Source organism: Lonchura striata, chromosome 4 (assembly GCF_046129695.1).
Source record: "Lonchura striata isolate bLonStr1 chromosome 4, bLonStr1.mat, whole genome shotgun sequence".
Lineage (NCBI taxonomy): Eukaryota > Metazoa > Chordata > Aves > Passeriformes > Estrildidae > Lonchura > Lonchura striata.
The window spans coordinates 48,946,764-48,968,423 of NC_134606.1; the positions used below are offsets into that span (position 1 = coordinate 48,946,764).

Here is a 21,660-nt window from a genome sequence, read left to right on the forward strand (position 1 = left end):
GATTACTTTTGTTGGCTTATTTTGACAAATATCTGCTGCTGATATCCACATTTAAAGGTCTAATCTTCAATTTACATTCATTTTAAATACTAAAATATAACACACATTTACTGTAACTTGAGGATAGTGCTGATGTTTTCAATTCCACTTCAGTGTTCTTTCCTAATTGATGTAACTTCAATACATGAACTTGATATCTTTTATGTAAGACCCTTTGGAACACACTATTGCTTTCAATTTAATATTTTGAACTAAATTAATGGCATGATTTTGAAATTGTAGTCCTTTAGATAAACTAAGAAATTTTCATAGTGCATCACAAGTCTCCTGTGCATTCAGCAACTAATGCTTCACCACAGCTTCTAAGCAACTCTCCTGCCATATTAACTTCCCCCTCACCCCTAAATTATAACCTTTCAAATATACTCTTTAGTTATCCTTACTGCAGCCTACATGAGAATTTGAACTGTTCTCAGTCTTTGATTACTTGGTAGTTGCTACATGTTTTGAGTCAACAATGTACGTGACAGATTTAGGGCATTAAAAATAGCAGAAAACAAACTTATGAAAGATTTATGTGTTTTCTAAGGCTAACCACAAAATGAATCTTTCAGTCAAAATTAGGCTGGTTTTACAAAAGCAAAATGCCTGCTAGCTTTACAAATTTTAGTTCTTCCTCAAGTTTTGCTAAAGCAATGCCAGCTGAAGAACTGAAACTGAGGTATGAAAAGGGTCCTCAATTAGCCCTAGATTACACATCATACAAGAGAATGAGAAATATGGGTAAATCAAGTTAGGCAGATGATAAGGAATGGGAAGGTAATCTAGCACCTGTGGCCACCTTGCCACATGAAAGAAAAATAAGGGTGTTCCAGTGACAAAGATTTTAAAAAAGAGGATTACGGCAGATCCTTTAACTGCAGGAGGCATCCTATGTAGTATGGTAGGTGCACTTTCCAGCATAACGTGAGGTAAAGGCAGAGGAGATGCCACTGGGTTCTGTGAGGTACAACTGAAAAGCTTCCCATGAATAAGTAACTTCCACACAATTCAGAAGCCTGAAGTCAAATGGTTCTGTGAATGCCCAGCAAAAATAGGGATTAAAGAAGACACATATAGAGAAAAAATGAAGTAACTTCCTGTAATGTGGGAAAAAAAAATAATGAAAAAAGAGATAAACACATCATGTTCTTTTTGCAGTCCACCACAAGTTTATCATAGATATTTATGAAAGATAATCCTGTTAAAGTGTGGGTATCTGTAAATGCTGTATGAGCTCAGCAGAGAGTGCAGAAGAGTGTGATTCAAAGGGAGCCTCTAACTGCACAAATAAATACAATTGCTCTATAAGTTTCCTGAGAAAGGCTGTGAGAAACAGGGAGGCAGAAAACATCCACCATACTAGGTTTCTTTCAGTGGGACTGTGTTCCTTGCATGAACAAGGGATTTACTCATTTTTACCATAAGCACTCTCTAAGATATTATTTCATAGCAAATCTCCTTTTCTGCTCTGCTGAAGTTTTCTTTTACAATGGTGAGAGAAGGTTTAGGAATGATAAGGTTTCCAAAACTCACAGAAAATTATTAATACATACTCAAACACAAAAAAAAAATTACTTCAGTCTTAATTTATTTTGTTTTCTGTGATGAATAAATTCCAAACCAAGATAAACATTTTTTAGTTAATAAGCTTTAAATAATGCTTCTCTCCATGTTGAGAGAACTATCTTTTGCAAATACACTGACAGTTATTTTAATTTTTCTCAAAAGCATTCTCAGCCCGTTTCTCCTGCATGGTTGAGTTCTTCTGTCAAAAACAGTAGCTTTCTGTAAGTTGGCCTATTTTGCCCACATCTCCAAAATATTTCTATTACTTTATTTATGGTGCACAACTTCTCTTTCAAGTAAGTATCAAACTGACAACTGCTTTAAAAGCTATCAAGAACAGTTTTTCCTTTTCTGAATATTATATAGAAAGTTGGTGTTTATGTATTCTTAGCAACCAATGGTGCTGTAATGTTCATTAAAATCTATTTCTCCCATAACAGCAATCCCTGCACCCCCCACATCTATTATTTTCTGAGTTACTATACATATGTAGGCAAAGATTGATTTGCTGTGGAAGTACATGTTCACCTGTTCTTTTATTATCAGGTATGTTTTTGTACACAGCAATTCATCACTCTGATATAACTGTAGCCCAATGGAGTCATCATTAATGCATCTAAAGAGAATATGAAAGTCTTATTATGTGCAGCCTTTTTGGATCTGACAGTAAAAACAAAAGATTCTGCCTTCAAAAGGCTATTTACCATGAGTTTATCAATAATCTTTAAGAAATAACTTGCAGGAAAATGTAGGCATTTCTTTTCATATATACTTTCATGTGATTGTAACTCTGTATTCAGAGGCAATCTAAGGTTATAACAATGAACTTGTTCTAGCTGGTCTATGATTTGGAAGACATGTTTGATTTTGTCATCCAGCTAGGATGGATATATTTAGATGCTTTTTGGGACTGATTTTCTCTTTTACTGCATATCAACTCATTCTATTTTTTATTTTTTTTCTGCAATGAAATCCATGACTTTCAGCTTCACCAGCAGCACTAGGAACATGACTACTCTGATGAGTTTGACACATAGCAAGACTGTCTCAGAAAGTTTCTATTAGGCATACTGATTAGTTTGGAAATAACAACTACCTGCCTGAGGTCATCTGGGTGCTGAGCAGAGCTGTTGATGGAGCCCAAGCCTGCTATTTCCAGTCTCTGGAGTCTGCATACTTCTCCAGGGAGAAGCAAACTGAAGTTTGCCCCTCTGTGTGTACCAGAAGTTCTCAGTTATTGAAGCCTAATGTTTTATTAAAGTCCTTCCATCCACTTCAGAATTACTGGAGTTCTACCACAGTAAGAACACTTGGGTGTTATTGTTCCATTCTTCTGTGCTATCAGCACACATCTCACACCTCTGCTTCAGTGAAGGATTATACAGCACTAAACATTGCCCAAAATGAGATGTGGTGCTACAACTGAGACAAGCTATCTTCCTGCTCCCGACTCAAAGGATCACTGAAGACAAAAGGACTGATAGCAGAAGCATCCAGGGTTGTAAAACCTCCCAAATTTGTTAGTCTGATAAAATCCTCCAGAAAATTCCTTATTATTGCAAAGGGGCCAGCTGCAGCTGCCAAGTGTGTCCTTTATTTCAAAATTCCAAGCCTCTCATAACTGGCCTGGCTCAAACTGCACTCTCTGCTTGGACACAGAAGTGGCACACTGCTACATTTAGAAATACACACATATAAAAGGACACAGAGAGAGGTGTCTGAGAATCAAAACATACTTCAGGGAGGCACAACATTCAAGCTGAAAAGGGGTTTAAGTTTTTACAGGTATCACCCTCAAGGAATGAGGAAATTCCTCAATGACTAAGTAGCCAAACTCTCCCCTCTCACCATGTTTGAAGCTATTCTATTTATACAGACTACTCTTTAAAAGTCATCAAAAAAGGACATGGATGGAAGGTCATGAAGTTTAACATAATTGAAGTCCTTTCACAACTGGGGGGAGGCATTGGCAGCAAGCATTCTTAGCCTTCACTCTGCTCAGACATGTCATTAATAATATCAAAATGTGTACTGACACCAGACAATATACTCCATGTTACAGCATCCCTTAAATCAATCCGGTAACAGAAGCTAGCTTGGACTGAAGCAGGTCATTTACCAAAGAGGATGCCTTAGTCTCAGGATGACAGCAGAGCTTCAATACCTGCACAGAGGTCTTATCAATGTCTGGATTAAATTTATGATGCTGTTCTTGATCTGTACAGCTCTAAATTACATGGGATTTGTCTGTCTAAGAGACCACATCTCCTGTGCCATGCTGCCACAGCTGCTGTCAGCAGAAAGACTCATGCCAGACATGTTTGGTATTAAAAAAGGGAAAAAAAAAGTTGTCAGCAGGACTGACTCACTGGGGACAGGCTGCTTTGCAATTTACTCCCACCTTTAGTTTGAAATAGCTAAAATCTATTGACCCCTTAAGTGGGCTAAAAGGTACACTGCTTTCCTGGGAACACAATAAAGAGTGATATTTTTAGACACATCTGAAAACCATGCTTGTTTTCTAACTCCTGATTATTTTCCTTTTGTTATTAATCATAAGGTAATCTGAGGTCTTCATCTTTTTAGACAATGTCCTTTAATCCAACAGAATAGACACATTTTATTAAAATAGGACCTTAGATAGCATTTTAGGGAAAGAACAGCATAGCAAATGAACTCCTAGAGCTATTTATCTTCAGAGGAGAGGCCATTTGTTTTGATAAAAAATGCTGGCCTTTCTTCAGTTTAGTTTGGTAAAGGATACAGATATACATGTATGCACATACCTCTTACCTTGATGAGATCTCTTTGGTCCTCTAAGCAGGACCAAAACATGTCTGCTGTTTAACCTGGCAGAGAGCTATCACCCTTTAAAATTACCTTTTGTGCTCCACTTGCCCACCCCTAATTGCTTCAGTTAATTAGTGCTAGGATAAAAGCTTTAGTGGCAAATGTTAAAAAAGACAAAGCTGTTTCACAGAAGGGGAGGAGCCTTTTCACAAACTGAGTATCACCTAATGGGTACCTAATCTGAGTTTAGCTCTATTTTGCAGTTCCACAATAATGCATTCATATTTTATATTGTGGTGACAAGGCTGTATACCCAGATCCTAGTACAATTGCTTCATTTTTCAACTCTAGTATAAATTATAAATAATGATTTTTTTGGGGAACAGAAAACTTCCCGAGGAACCACAAAGGGTATTCTCAAAATACAGCTCTGTGGTAATTATAACAAGTCCTCTTTTCTTACACAGAAACCAAATTTAAAGAAAACACATAAAAACATTTGTGAGTGGCTGAAGAGCTGATTTATTCTGTTATCACTGAAGACTGCTATACGAGGACTGAGTCCTCATATATTCATATTATGGTCATTAGCATTCCACAACTGGATCTTTTCCCTCAGCAGCAAATCAATTGTTTTCACATCTGCTTGTAGCTCATATTTCCCCAAAGGATTTCAGTGATCATATTGTTTTTCCATTTTCCAATGTACTGTCTGACCTTTTTCCTCAAGGCCTTGCACAATTCACTTTAGTCAATCACTTCTTATTGATTGTTAGCGCCTGCTCATTCCCTATCTATCTTTGTTTTAATGAATATAGTAGTATTTTTAAGTGATCTTGTTTTTAATATATTCTGTCATCTACTCACTGTTCTTTGCACCCTTGTTGCTTTAGATTTCTCATTTATACTTCTGTTCTGTTTAATTCCAATTCAAGATAAAATTCTACCTTCTTTCAGATTATCCTTTCTTTTGTATCATGCTTGTATATACAAAAACTTCAGCTTTCAGCAAACCACTATCCACTTCAGACCTTACCTAAAGCATCATTCTTTTGAGATTTTATAGGGTTCTGGCAAAAACCCTTTCTTGGCTTATAATTTCTCCTGACACTTCTGTATGTTTCACACACTTGCTTCTTATTAGGAAGAAGCATAGAGAAGAGACAGTAGTCCCTGGAAATACTTTTTCAGGATTCTTCTTAAGTCAAACCCCATCTGTTTACCTGAAGATTCTCCTACATTCTGGAAGGCACAAATAGTGGCTAATTTGCAGCTGTCATCTTATCTTTTGCCTGAATCTTGGAAAATCCAATCGTTCCACTTCTTGGGCTACTTTTCCCTCCAAAGCTCTGTGGTCTTATTAGGTAACTGTTCCCTGTTGCATCACTACAGAAGGAATGCTGCTGCACATTTTCTTACACTTGTTTGGGAGTCAACTATAACCTCACATACAGGATACCATCACTGGGAACCCCTCATTTCTAACTGGCTCTTTCACTCATCACAATGGATGATCCCTTTGGTCCTCTTAGCAATAACTAGACATCATTAACTAGCAAAGGCTGCAGACAGTCAGTGCTTTCAGAATGTCTGCCAAAAGCTGACTGAGAACGGCTGTTCAGGAAACTTCTGCAAAGATTTCAAGTTAAACTTTTGCTTTTAAAGCAAGACTTTATTTGCTGGAAAATCACCAAATCACTTTATTTCAATATCAACCATTCAGTTGACAATAAACTTGGCTTAAAGCTGCTCTTCAAGCAGCTGTAAGAAAACAGAAGTATCTTGGAAGACCATCTCCTCAGTCCTATGTTTCCTTGGGACTCTTTTCTCTAACTATTCCCTATTTTACTGTCTCATTTTTTGGACATAACAGTGATGAATGAGAGAAATGGTGGGGTCAACTTATTTGGCACCTGGATGATGAGCCAGAAAGCCTTCTTTATACCAACACACTGCTTCAGTGCACTGACCCATGACACATCCAACACAGGACCAAAAGAGATATCCAGAGAAATCTTGACCATAGGTCTCTAGGGATAAACCAGTGCAGCTTTACAGCAGCTTTCTGCTTGAGATCACACCATTGCACCCAGGGTGCCAAGAGACTCACAAAGAGACCCTTATCAGAATACAGAAAGGGGTCAAGTAGGAAAGAGAGCCACTAACCTCAGAGTCCAGCAGCACAGAACTGCTATGCCAGGAATTCTGGAATAAGTTACTTGTCCCTTTCCATTGGTAAGCATGCTGGTGCTATTAAGCCAATTACTTTGCATCAGTGTCAACTGAGAAATAAAGTTCTCTAAGTAGGAACTGAGGACAGGAAACATGCTATGTAGCTCTTTACTAAAATCAAGTTAAGTTTTTGCCAATCTGTAATTCATACTAAAATTCTTTATAAACTTTCACATCTACAAGTAAACCAAAACAGCAAATGTCAACAGGGGTTGAAGCTGTGATGCAGATCTTCTTCCAGGCACTGGCTATCAGTGAATGATACTGCAAATGTGATATGAGTAGGACCGACGTAAAAGAAATTTTAAATCAGCTCCTTTTTACAAGCAAAACTCCTCATGCTGGGAAAAGAAAAGGAAAGCTCTCCATGTCTTTGTTTTCCTCTACACTGAAATCACATTAAAAAACCCAACCCTGTTGTATCTCCTCCTCTTTCCACACCTCACAAGAGTGTGGGTATTGATGTGGGGGTGGATGTCTGAAAACAAGGCATGTTCCTCTACACAACTGTATACTATGGTAGGGATGGTTTATTGCCTTTCATATCTAACAAGACATAAGAGAATTAATTTAATTTTCTGAAAAGTACTGGCTTTCTTCTCTGAAATGCAAGAGGAATTCAACTCACCATCTGCAAGAACTACTTCATAGATGCAAGACACAGAGTCTCCAGGACTTTCATCACACGGTTTATCTAGGAAAAAATAAGAAAGAAGATAATATTATCACACAGATTTCCACCTTTTTTTTTTTTTTTTTTTTAGATAAAAATCTAGATGTATTTTAAATACAAGATAAAGCTATTATTCTGCAGAAAAAAAAATGTCATAGAACAAATCCAAGGGCTGGTACAGAGGAACAAGCCTACAGAGATCTTTAGATGCAACTGCATTTACTCTTTTCCAGTAAATGTCCCTTTGACTGATTTTTTTTTTTTCAATTTACCAGAGCTGGTGAGAAATGTGTACTTGAGGAAGGCGTTTCCCTGGAAGTCAATATGGCAGACAATGGAAGGAGTTGGGCATAAGGAAAGAGAATAATGTGCAGTAAAGCGAGAAACTGAAATGGATACAGACATCTCAGTTTTGAAGATAAGACAACTATTCAGTGAGTGCTCTGTTCGATAATACAGATCTGGTTACAGACAGTATCACAGAATCATACAGTGGTTTGGGTTGGAAAGGACCCTGAAGAACATTTAACTCCAACCCCTTAGCCATGGGCAGAGACACCTTCCAATAGACCAGATTGCTCAAACCTCATCCAACCTGGCCTTGAACACCTCCAGGGATGGGGCATCCACAAGTTCTCTGAGCAATCCATTCCAGTGCCTCATTACCCTCATTATGAGCTTCTTCCTTACATCAAACTTAAGCCTACCCTCATCCAGTTTAAAGCCATTCCCCCTTACCCTATCCCCAGAATCTTCTATGCTCTGGGCCCAACAATGCCAGCTCTTTCAGCCTGTCTGAAGGAGAGGTGCTCCACTACTCTGAGAATCTTCATGGCCTCCTCTGGACTTGCTCAAGCAGGTCCATATCGTTCATATGTTGGGAGCTTCCAGGGCTGGATGCAGCCCTGCAGGTGGGGTCTCACCAGAGCCAAGGGGCAGAATCCCTTCCCTTGCCCTGCTGCCCAGGATGCAGCTGGCTTTCTGGGCTGTAAGTGCACATGTTGATCTTCTCATCAACCAACACCTTTAAGTCCTCAGGGCTGCATTCCATCCACTCTCCACCCAGATTGTATTTGTGACTGGGATTGCCTCAAGGTGTGGAGGACCTTGCACTTGGCCTTCACAAGGTTTGTGTGGGCTCACTTCTTGAGCCTGTCAAGGTCCCTCCAAATGGCATCCCTTTCCCTCCAGTGCATTGACTGAACCACACAGCTTGGCGCCAGTAGCAAGTTTGCTAAGGGTGCCCTCAATGCTATGACAAAAGATGTTAAACAGCACCCAACACAGAATCACTGAATGGGTCTGCTTGGAACACACCATTGCAACTCATCTGGTCCAAACCTCCCTACTCAAGGCGAGTCATCCTGAAACACATCCAGAGGATTGCATCCAGACAGCTCTTGAACATCTCCAGTGAGGGAGACTCCAAAACCTCTCTGGCAATCTGTTCCAGTGCAGCAAAGAAGTTCTTCCTCACATTTAGGTGAAACATCAGTTGCTTCTTGTCCTATTGCTTGGCATCACTGAGCCTGCCTCCATCCCCTTGACACGCTCCCTTCAGATACCGATAGACATTGATGAGGTCCCTTCTCAGCTGTCTCTTTGCAAGGTCCAACTCTCTCAACCTCTGCCCTGTAGAGACTCTGTTAAATGTTAATACAAACATTTTCAGGACCAAGTGCTGGACTCACAGACTTTTAAGTACACAGAGACCCTACCAAAAGCAAAATCTAATTCTGTTTTTCTACTATGACCTTAAATAGGTGTTATACTTCATTTTTTTCAGGGATAAGTGACAATTTCTTTAGTCTGGACTTCAAAAAACCCCTTGTTTCATCCCATTTCCAAGAAGATGGCGCCAATCTAACAGAAGTAACATTATGGTGAAATTACAAATATCAATTTTGCTACAACAACAGTTGTGTGCAAAATATATACAAGGGGTACCTTTACAGAGGTCTTCTCTAGATGCCTTCCAATGATAACTTTTTAGTAATTGTGACTGGTAGCCACAGCGCAAGACTCAGTCAGACTCAATAATACATTACATGAAAGATATATAAAACTACAGATTCATACAGCCATTTTACAGCATTACCTGCAAAAATACTTGATGGGAATCTTAAATTATTTGTCAGCTTGGGAAACAGACTCACATTCCCAATTAAATACTGACTGATGACTGGGCCATAAACAACACAAATTTGGTCGAGGTCTATTACAAACCTTGAAAGAGCAGATTAAAAATCCATTAATTTATTTTTAAAATAAAAAATTACAGATTAAATAAACAAGCAAAATTTCAGTATGTTAAGTTAGTACATGCTGCTGCAATGCTTATGTTCTAGTCATCTGACTTATTATTAGCTAGAATTGTAATGAGTTTGTCCTAAATGCTTCTAAAAAATGCAAAAAAATTCTAAAAAAATCATGCTATAAAGCTTTAAGATGCCAGTGTACTTGCTTTTCTGTGCGTAATCATCCAGTTATTCTCAAAAATAAGGGTAAAAAACATTGCATACATGACACATACTTCAGAATCCAAGAGTACAGGTTACCATGGCTAGTTACATAGATTAGAACATGAGCTGCTAAGAAACCTAACAAAGCTCACAAATAAAACATAGTAAGCTGTGTTTTCTCTGAATTTTGCAGAAAAAATAGAAGAAGTAGCAAAGAAATCAAACAGTTTAAGAGACAAGGGATGACAGTCTCAACATCTTATCCAGGGTTGCCACCTCCAGACATTCACTTGAGTTTCTCTTCTGCTTTGAAATAGCCAAGATCTCATGTCAGATGACAGAACTTAGTGACATAAACCAGTTTTTTGTCAGCAGTCTTTACCAACCCTCATCACTGCACTGGCAACCCTTCTGTGTGGAATGGAGAAGCACAGCATCTCAGCAAGATGTAATACTCTGGTAATCTTAGCAGTCCCTGCAGAGCAGTTCAAAGATTCACTGTCAGGGGAAAATGGAAATGAGAGCTACACTGCAGCACACACCAACCAACAAAATGTCCCTTCTGCTCTTGTGCTTATGATACAGTCACACATTATCTTCTTTTTAATAAAAAAATTTAATTGGCATTTGAGGTGCTCTGCAATAAGCAGATGACATCACTGCCTTAAAATCCCAACAGTAGTATGCACTATCTGAATTAAATACATTGGGGAAGGAATAAACAGAGGCACAACCATGTGGTCTCAATTATTGAAACCTCTCTTGGCAGTGAATGAGACCAGAACCACCCACTTAGTTTTCTCTACTTACTCAGTCTTGCATGTTCAGGGGGGAAATCTTCACAACCAAGACTTAGGTCACACACATATACAGACAGTATTTAGTATTCACAAACAAACAAGACCAAAAGTTCTAGTCATTTTCTTCTTCAACTTCAGGTTTTTTAGCAAGTTAGCTCAATTTTCTCATAGACTCCAAGTCAGTGTCAAAATTTAGGTGAAGCATTTGCCCACTGAAGCCAATGGTAAAGCTCCCACACAAATCAGGGGTTTAGCTCATCAGCACAAGTCTTGCTCACAGCCCAAGGAAATCCATTGGCATTTATTACTTGTATTTGAGTACCAATGCAAAGGGGATTTTACAGGAGATTAAGCAAAGCAGTGGAGTCACAATGTGAAACATTACTTCAGTATTCAATGTTATACCAAATCACAATAAAATTGATGCCACTGCACAAGGAATAAAACAGGAAACAGATACCATAAAAGTCACGGTAAAAATATAATTATGTCTCTCATTTCCTTGGTCTGCACAATAAAATTAGCTCCTCAGTATTTTAAGTGGTCTGAAGATCTGCATGACTTAAGCCCTATTTTAGCTCCCATCCTCCTTTTCCCACATTTACTTATTAGAGAAAAACATCCTGTGCTAATATCTTATTTGTCCACATCTATACCATACTATTAGTTGCAAAAGTAGGTTTCCTAACATTACTCTTCTTGTTCATTAATATTGTGTGCAGATGCATGGAATACCTTTTAGGTAAACAATCAGAAATTAACAGCACATTGCTGTCTCAGGTAAAAGTTACAAATTTATTCTGAGAATCTTTCCTGGTCTGTCAAAGACTCTGGGTACCATTTTCTAGTTGGGTTATGTTATTTTATGTACCTCTCACTTTTTAACAAAATAACAGATAATGAATGGATACATACAGATTTGATGTGTTGTTCTCAACTATGGAATTTTGTAGAAGTAAATTCTCTTCATGTTTTGGGATCAAAAAGAACAAAAGGCACTGCTTGGGGAAAAAGCTGGAAGTGGAAGGGACAAGAGTTGCTTTTATGAAGCTTTAGAAAATGAACCCAAATAAAACCACAAGCAGACTAATGTATACTTATGACTCCTGAGCTGTACCAAGAAGTCCCACCAAAAGTCTAATAAAAATGTCTGTATACTTTGGAAACAGTGTCACAGAAAATTATTTGTATTAGATAAGATCTGTTCTCTTTTTGAACAATTAATACTGAGGACAAACACAGGAGAAATTAAGGACATTTAGGCATCTAAGTTAACTACCTACAGATGCAATTACCTATCTACAAAGCCTTTACATAAACACATGCTTGCCTGAATTGAAGTCTTTCAGAATTAAACAGAAAAACCCCAGCTATGTTTAGTACCCCAGGATACTGAATTAATACACTGAAAATATGTCAGTTTAAGAAAAGGGTACACAGTTAGCAGACCAAGGACAAGTAGCAGAAAGACACAGGACAAGGAAAAGACAGATGCAAGCAAAATATATTTCCTAATTCTACTTATATTAGGAAAAGCTGATGAAGAAAAGTCAGAGTCTCACTGGGACATCTTAGATGTTAACACAGAAAAATGAAACTTCTGAGTATTCTCCTCCTCTGGGGTTTACCTTTATAGGGCAATAGGCATAGGATCTACAAAACTCAAAAGCAATTCAGAATCTGACATTTTCAAACAGTGAAATATTTTACAAACAAATCCTGCAAAAGGAATCTCTTGACAACAATAAAAATATTTGTGTTCCTCTTCATGCAGAAAATAAATATTCAACATTCTGGAAATATATGTTAGAAAGGTCACTCTCCATGTCTTAGCTCTCCCTTTACTCCTCCAAGAACATGTTCAAACAGGCATGACAAACCATTCAGATGTGTTTGAACCGAACAAGCTTTCTGCTGGGTACAAAACCCCCTGCATCTTCTGTTTCATTTAGTTTTACTCAACATTTTAATAGTTTTACTGAACACTTTAATTAGTTTTCATTTTTGCCTAGTATATTTGTACTAATTTATAAAGTATATAGTACTTTAGAGCCAGAAGGAAGTTTTAACAGATAAAGCCCTCTCTGCTCCAAGATCAAACCAGCACCATCTGGGAGGTTAAATAATTGTGGGAGCATATAAAATGAGACTTATTTTGCACTCCTTCCACCTCAGGTTGCAGGGATAGGTTGCAAAGAGAATAGCACATAGGAGAGAAGAGACAGCCAAGAACTTACCTTGCCTATGAGCTTTCCTGAGTATGGGGAAATCTGTAGTGGAAGCCTGGTGACTACTAGCACCTATGCTATGCTATTGTTAACATTTTCCAGGAGAATGTTAAGCTGTGAGATAACAACCTGATTTAGCATCCATCTTCAGCTGTTCTAACTGCCTGGAGGCCACTCCTGAGCCCTGGCATCCATTAGTCCTAGAATGGCAATGGCCCACTGTCCTAAGGGATTAAGTTGCAGTGGAAGGCATGTGGTATGGCCATTACAATTAAAGCACATTGAGTTTTCAGACTCAACGTCATTTTTAGAGTGATAAATCTTGTCAATACTGAGGAGACAAGAAACTACAAATGCTTGGAAGAATAAGTTAAGAGTAATGAACAGCTGAGTAAGAAAAAAATGAACTGAAAACCACAAAGAATATACACAAAGGTGTTTTCATTACTATCTCTAAACGGGTCAAGAATATAAGTATCTAGGGATCAACACTAAAAACAACAGAGATTGAAGACAATCATACATATAAAGAGAAATAGAAGATCTTGTGTCTGGCCCCAACAAAAGGCAAAAAAAAATATGCTCCAAGGAGAAAAATAATCCTTGTATATACTCAACAGCCCCTTAACAAATAATTTTAAATATAAGGGAAGAATCTTCTTTCCCAGATGTGCAGTTTGTCAAAATCCCCAGCACAGGTATCACAAAGGCTAAGAGCTTAACAGGATTCTACGAAAGAGTATGATATATATAGACACGATTAACTTTAAGCAAAGGTAAATAATGACAAACCATGCAGATCTTCATACCTCAGAGCTTAACTCAAAGCAAATCTCTTCGCTGGAACACTTTCACTGTGCAACAGAGAGCAGAGCAGAGGTCTCCTATCAAGCACTGATCTGAGCCGGCCTGGTTGATGGCCAGGGCACACCAGTACACAAAAACCAGGGCCACAGCAGCTCTAAGCTAAGAATGTGGAGGAGGGCTTATCTCTGAAGCACCAGGCATCATCATCACTTCCAGTCCTGGATGTAGCTCAGTCCACTGAACTCATCTGATCCCAGCCATAGTCCCTACATCCCCAGTAAAGATGTACACACTGAGACTGAGGCCTTCAACAACTATTAATTAATTCAGCTTTCTCCTGATTTCTGAAATCACTGGTTTTGGTCAATGTCAAAGCAAAGATCATTTGAACTCCTACTAAACATCTGGCATTACACTTAAATCCCAAGGGCACAGGTAATAAGCATTCTTGTGAATGCATTGACCTAAGCAAAGAACTTTCCTGCGTCTTCTAGGAACTGTTTATTGCTGCAAAAAGGCTTGCAATTTCCTGTGCATCTGTCAACTGATAGTATCTGAGCACAGTTATTTCCTATATATACACAGAGAGTATAGACCCACTGTTTTCATCTCATTAAAAAATTGCCAAGCTTCAGTCTGAAGCTACGTATTTGACACAGAAACTGCAAACGTTACCTTCTGAAACCAAAACAGATGACCAAATGAGCCCAAATTGTCAAGTCTGAGATATGTACTGAGGAAAAGGTCATTCAACACTGAAGATGGTTGGGGAGAAGGAGTCTAAAATGTACTTTTGAAAACACTGATCTCACATAGGCAGATTGTGTGTAGACATTTTGGACAGTTTTAAAGCCCTACAGAATACTTAAGCTTACCTGCTTAAGCACAAGGCAGCAGGGACATCCAGCTAGGTCACTCATTCCCTGGGGTCTCTCTACCCCAGTGTTCAAAAGAATATTCTTGGTTGTTCAGGTGCATCCAAAACTAGGTTAAACTCCGAGTAAAAAACCTGAGCTACAGGACGTCTTTATCAAGTACAAGCTCATATTCCAATACAGTGGCACCTTGCATGTAACAAAGAGAAGCATAGTATTCTGCTTGGTAGACAAAATGTTGGCTAAATAGCAAGAGCTGAGAGGAGGTAAGAGACCTAAGGATTACAAACAAGCAGTAGTATATTACCTGGTTGAATAATTTCTTTAACAACAGAAATATATTCCTCAGGTTTCTGATCAGTAGAAATCTCTTTGCTGTCTCCATCTAAGGTCAGTATCTCATGAAGAATCTCTGAATTCTCCACTCCACAAAGAAGAATTACCACATTATCCAGAGGTTTTAGAACTTGCTCCAGAAAATAACTTCTTTTTTTATTCAGGCAGTTAAGAAGTCCACATGAGAGTATCAGGAGTTTACATTTATAGGACAGTAAACAGAGTAGCTCCTGGTATTTGAAAGATGAATTTTCTAGGTTGTAGAGTAAGATTCCTTCTTTGTTCACTATGAGTCCAAAAAGAGATTTTAAATACAGAGCCCATTCTTCTGCTTCTTGTTCATATATCACGAGGATGTCCTTTGTATTTTCTAGAGAGAAGAAAACATTTCAAAAATTTTTCAAATGCATTTTAAATACATTATAAACATCAGAAGACAGATTGTTTGTTTCCCCCCAGCAAAAACTTAAGCTGCTGAAGAAATTACCTTTAGCAGAAATCAGCTCATCACCTTGAAATTACAATCATCTCCTTATTTCTAAGGTCAAGGCAGAAAGGTTGTCCACAGAAATAGTGGAAAAATAGCTCAGGATATTATGTTTAGCATAACTAATATTTCAGAATAAGTATTGAAACTGCAGTGTAGGAAGCAGAGCACATTCACACATTCTGCTCCCTCCTAGAGTCTAAAAGTGGAACACTTAGCTTTTAATGACAGAAGTAAAGAATATTTATTTGAACTCATGAACATGATCCGACTTCAATAGAAAATTAACTGGTATGTTTAGGATATTTTGTCAACATGGTGTCAGGATAGAACCTCATGATCTTTTACTGTCCTTATTCTAGAAAATTACTTGAGACCTGACAAAAATAAATCTAGAACTATACTTTTTCAGTTTTCTGTCCTGTTAAGACATAAAACATGATGCTAACAGGACAACTAATACTCCTTCATAAAGTTACTAGGGTGATAGTTCGAGACAGAGGCAAGAGGCACTAGCTGAAACACAGGAGGCTGCCTCTGAGCAGCAGGAAATGCTTTTTTCAGAGTGAGCACTGGCTCTGGCTGCCTGGAGAGGGTGTAGAATCTGTCTCCTTGGAGCTACTCAAAAGGTGCCTGGATATGGTTCTGGCTCTAGCTGTACAAAAGAGCTACCAGATGTCCCATCCATGTCCTAGAGACCCATGTCTCAGTCATTTCATGGTCATGTGAAAACATCAAAAACTGTGATTTGATGAGAAATGCTAACAATTTCCATCAAGCTAGGGTAGCTTAATAGCCCCACAACAGTTCACAATCACAGCCCTACAGAGCAACAATGTGAGGCTGAGGAATAGATGCAGCTTCTGCACTTCACCTTCACTGTGCTTCAGGGTGTCTGCCTGCTGGTCAGGATCAGGCAGCCTGACTGACACTTGCCTGCAGCTCCTTTGAGTGCCTAAGCTGCTGCACTGTGAGGATCAGGAGGTATGGAAACAGAGGGCATACACAGAGTTAGGATGTTTCTGGGGCACACAGAGGATGTGGGCAGTGGGATGCATTGTTGCAAGCACAGTACAGATGTAGCTAAGAAGAATAAAACACTTGCCAAGGACCCCGTGCAAGTCCATGTATAAAAGGACAAACTGAACCTGTATCTCCAGTCCAGGATTAATACTTAAATTATTTGTCTTCTTTTAGAACAAGTAATTTCTACACTTTGTTCATCCATCCTTTACTCTGGAGATACTTGAAACAAAGTTCACCCAGCAAAAGTCAATTGAAACTTGTCGAATAGGGACTCTATAATTTAGTCTCTTGAGTTCACTATATATCTACAAACTACTTGGAGGACTGTTGCAGTCTTTGCAAGATTTGTGAATCCTCACCATTGAACAAAGTTTTCTGTCACAGGAAATCATAAAGGGCCATGCTCAACATGGTAGCAGCTGATGATATTTCAAGTTAACTAACTCTTACCAGTACATTAAAGCAAGTCAATATTTGTGAAAATGTAGTGAATACCATATTTCCTATGGTACAAAAAATCTGAAAAATACCTGTTTCTGATGAAATGCTGAATATTAATAGTAAAAAAAATAGCAGTGTATTTCTCAATTAACTCAGAGCAAATTTGTTTGGTTTATGATGCTGGGATAAAAAAATCTACTTGCTTCAACATTGTTTTCAAAAGATCATATGATCTTCCATAAAACTCATAAGACAGACATGCACAAAGTAGAAACAAAAAGCTATGAATTGCCGCACAGTTACAAAAGAAGAAACTGCATTAACAGCACTGTAAAGCTCTTTCAGTCTGACCACACAGTTTCCTATCACAGAAAATGGAAAAACAAGTACCTTCTATTTTCAGTCCCTATTAAATAAAAGCACTGTAGCAGTTCTTTTAAAATATGGATATAAAGACAATACTTGCACCATAAGGAAATTTTAGGAATTCATTCTTTACACTTGGCTTGAATTTACCTAGTTCTAACTTCCAGCCATAATATAATCTCATATATTTCGGTAATCCTAAAGGACATCTGTTTTTGCTCTCAGAAATCTGTCCCCTAAGGTCCTTCAGATTCCCACAAAGTGACTCTCAGCCTTGCCTTCATTACAGTTTGTAAACTGGAATTAATACTCTTCCCATTACAATGGAAACATTGTAGAACTCTTCCTATTTTTTTTTCTGCACTTTTGTGAACCCTCCTGCCTTGTCAAAATACTGAGAAAACCAGAACTGCGTACAGGGTAGGGGTTCCTTCATACAGTGCATGAGAAGAAAAAAAATCCCTTGGGTATGCACATGGGCTCATAAACAATGAATTTCATATTCATTCACCCCTGTGTAAATGGAAAGTACAAGGCTTCAGTACTCAAGAAATTCTCAAGACAAAAGTGAGAAACATGCATTGAAAGGATAAAAGAAGACAAAGTAATTCCACTTCCGTATGGAATATCTGCACCAGTCTGCAGCTTTGATCTTGGCTAAGCAGGAATGAGAAAGGGGTTTTATGATGTTTATTGAAGGCTCAACTGCATTTCTTCTTAACTATATTGATTTTTATATATGAGAAAGAAAGCTTTATTTGTATAAGAAAGGGGAGTGAAATATATCTAACACCACACTTGATAGAATAAAGGCTCTGCAGCACACATCTCATAAAGCTCTAATGCAATATGTCTCCTCTATTTAATTTGTCTTTTCTGTGTACAGAGGGAAGAGCCATGCTGTTGAGCAAGGTTTTTCATAGTGCAGTTTGGTGCAATGTTTATTGAAGCAAGCAGCAAGTGCTATCAAGTTACCTATGGGAAACCAAATGTGGGTATGGTTTGAATTATAAGCTTGGATTTCTTTCTGACATTGATCTGCCTTCTGTATTAAGCGTTAACTTCAATATTAAGCAGGAATGTAAGGCTTGCATCTTACTTCCCTCAAATTGTATTAAAAGATTAAATACCACTATTTTAAAATGCTTGCCTGAATTGAAATGTGGAGTCAAAGTTTACCCTACCAGTAGCTAAAATGTTCCCTATCAAAAATCCACTCTATGCACTGTTAGCTTTTTCCTGTGATAGTGTTTTTGCCTTCAGAGATGCTACTAAGATGCATATGTGGGCAGCTTACTTGAAAATTAAAGCCCACCAAAACTCTGCCTTTAGAACAGTATTATTTTTAACTGAAACAAAAAAAGATCAAGTCTAGCTTTAATGCAACACTACCCAGTACTGAATATACAGTAACAATGCTTAACTTTTCAGCCAGAGTTTTTTCCCCTTCATTATTTTATTTCTTTAATATTTTATCTCTTCATTATTTAATCTCTTACTGAGTAGTTCTTTGAATTTACTGCACTTGAAATATAACGTAATTTGAGAATAACTTTGTTCCCTCAAAAGTTAATGTAATAGAAACTATCATATCCTGACAAAATTAAGCTGTGCTTCATCTGCTCCTACTTGGAAACTGACTCAAAGGTAGAAATAAAATGTATTATTAGCTCAGCAATGAGAAACAGGAAGAAAATTTATGCAGTCATCTGTAACCTGAAAGGGGTTTTTATGACAAGCAAAACTCTTCTTTAGTTACTGGTGCATGGTTGCCCAAGAAAGCACATCTCATGTCATCTGAAGAGCTCTTTGAGAAACCCTGCTAGATCCTGTGAAATTACTGTGACCAAGCAGGAATCAAGAACTTGTGTATATAGGGCAAAACAACATGTCTTCTATGGCAAGGATTATAAGATATAGCAGAGTGGAAAAAAGCACAAGTATAATAGAGAGTTAAAGGAAACCTCAAGAACTCTGCAGTGCACCAAATACACCAGGAATGCAAAGGAAACAATTTAAAAATGGGGGTCTAGTAGCTGCTCGTTAACAATTATCTCAGTTTATGAAACTTGTAAAACTTGTGCAATCTTGTAAAAGAATTTCTGTGTGCCTAGGAATAACCAAGAAGAACTCAGTAACTCATCTTTGAGAAAGACACTACACAGGTGTCAACTCATTCCCTATCTTTTTAAAGACCTTTTAGGTTTGCAGGAGTTTGTGAAGGTTTGTAGGTGAAGTGCTTTACTTCTAGATATCTTTGACCTGCATTTCACTACAGTTGTTTCCAAAATTCAGCACTAATAGACTTTGTTAGACTTAAATAAGGCTGATTACAATTAGGCTAGGGTTTAGAAATTGGCTCTATGGTCCCACTACCTTAAGACATTTTGGTGAAAAAAAGTCAGGTTTGAACATCAACTTTTACCCAAGTTTTAGTGGAAAGATGGATCACCATATTTCTCAGGGTTGTCCAAAGCCTTTTCCAGTTTTGGTACTGGAACCTAACAATGGAATTCCCTGATGCTCACTCAGCTGCCTATGAACTCCTATAACCACATACCAAGCCTGCCACAGTCAGCCCTAACAAAAACATAATGCAAGTCTGTTTACAATCCTCACCTCAACCCCATCAGCCTTTGATACTTGTGTGAAGAAAACACCCCTTCAAATTGTTCTCCACCACTATGTTGAGAAAGGACAGGATCAACTGATAGACAAAGCATAAAATTTTCCCCTTTTATTTCTCCCTGTCATGGATGTCCTCACCTGGGGAATGGGAAGTTGTTTGATTTTTTTAAAATATCAGTCTTGAAAGACATTAGAGAAATAAAAGTATGAACTCTGTCAGCACGCAATGAACTACTGTCCATCAGCAAAAATTTGTTAAAATAAGTACAGTAGTTAAATATCTCAAAGGAGAAGTGGAGAGGCACTGAAGCTCTTGCTCACTTTCTCATAATATATTGATGAAAAATCTGGGCAACATAAGTGATATGGAATGACATCCATTGCATCTTTAATTCTTTTGTGACTAAGAGACTATACTCTCCAGGATTATCATGAGTATTTTTTTGTGATAAGAACTCACACAAAGCAGCAGTGGGGATTTTTTTCCAGGTAAGCAGTACCAGGATGTAGCTATTCAAGACTGCACAATTTGATTGCACTTGCCTACTTCACCCTGTAGGATGAAACTATGGATATAGTCATGAGGGTCATGACACAATGAAAAAAAATGGAGCATGAGAAATATCAGGAAGTATAAAATAACCCAGACTCCCCTCTTTGCTCAGAGATTTTCAAAACTTTTCTTCTAATCTCAAGAAGATTCATTTCCATCTGGTTTGTATGTGGGATGAGAATGACAAGCATACACACTAGTTCAAATAAGACTTTAAAATCTAAAGATTTTTAGTCTCTTGGCCCCTTCACAATCTTTTGACAACGACTCAACTATTCATCACTTCACACTGCTTTCCCTGATCACTAACAATGATATGATAAAAATTGGAAAAAGTTTCACTAGCACTTCAACAACCCCTGCAATCTAACATTTGGGAACAGAGTGAGATTTAATTCAGCACTAATGAGTGGCCTTAGCATAACAAACTGCCCCTCACCCATCCAAAAGGCATCGATTTTCCCAGTGAGCACACCTCACACACATCCAGTAAACGTGTCTCAAAACGCAACTCCAGCCCTTGGTTTCTGGAATTCTGTGAGGCAAATCCCCTGAAGCAAGCCAGAATGTATTCATCGCAGGAAGGACAGCAGAAGAAAGCACTTTAGAACTACTTGCAGATAATGGAAAATGTTTTCAAAACAGTTAATGTTGCTTCTCTGAGGTGTTCCAGTAAAGGAAATGAAAATTATAAAAGCCACTTGTAAACTTCAGTGTGAGATCACAAAGTAGCAAAATTGCTGCAGTGCTGTGGTACACCTGTTTCAATTAAAGCAATTATCCTAAAACAAAGGGCATTCCTGCCCTCACTCTATCAGCCAGCAGTGGCTGCACTTCTATTCTCAAATGCCTATTTAACTAGCATGTAATAAGAACATTTTCATTGTTTATGTACCTTCTGTTGGTAATTGCTAAATTGTATGTGAAAACAAATACTTGCTCTGTCAGTATGAAATCAAGCCTCATGACTTCATCCTTCTTACTGAACTTAGTGAGGTCTGGAGCAGGCAAAATTAGGTTCTACAGAGAAAGAATCTTTGTACAAATGGCATCAGCTTACACTTGAACTAGTTGGTTTTCCCTGTAAAGAAAACACTGATCTTCCCTACAGTAACAATGGGAACACAGAAACAAAAAAATCCCTGAGCTGTCTTTCCACAGCACCGACCTGGCACATGCAGACCAGAAAGATTCCCTATCAAACATGACAATGCTAACATTATGCCCAAAAAGCCGTTTCTCATCAAGCAATATGGCCTTACGTTCTGGTTTAGGCCTTTCTCTCTGGTGTCCTATGAATCCTTTCAGCTGAATACCTACTGATGGACACATGCTCTTGCTTCTAATG

General features: G+C 38.1%; 1 protein-coding gene across 1 annotated transcript in view; it reads right to left on the reverse strand.

The window, feature by feature from the left end:
- BANK1 (B cell scaffold protein with ankyrin repeats 1) overlaps positions 1-21,660 on the reverse strand; it is a 132,240-nt gene that overhangs the window by 100,691 nt on the left and 9,889 nt on the right. The window contains exons 2-3 of the mRNA XM_077782960.1: positions 14,783-15,181; positions 7,259-7,324 (exon numbers count right to left, since the gene is read on the reverse strand). Of these exons, the coding sequence (XP_077639086.1) occupies positions 7,259-7,324; positions 14,783-15,181 (465 nt within the window). The remainder of the gene's footprint in view (positions 1-7,258; positions 7,325-14,782; positions 15,182-21,660) is intronic.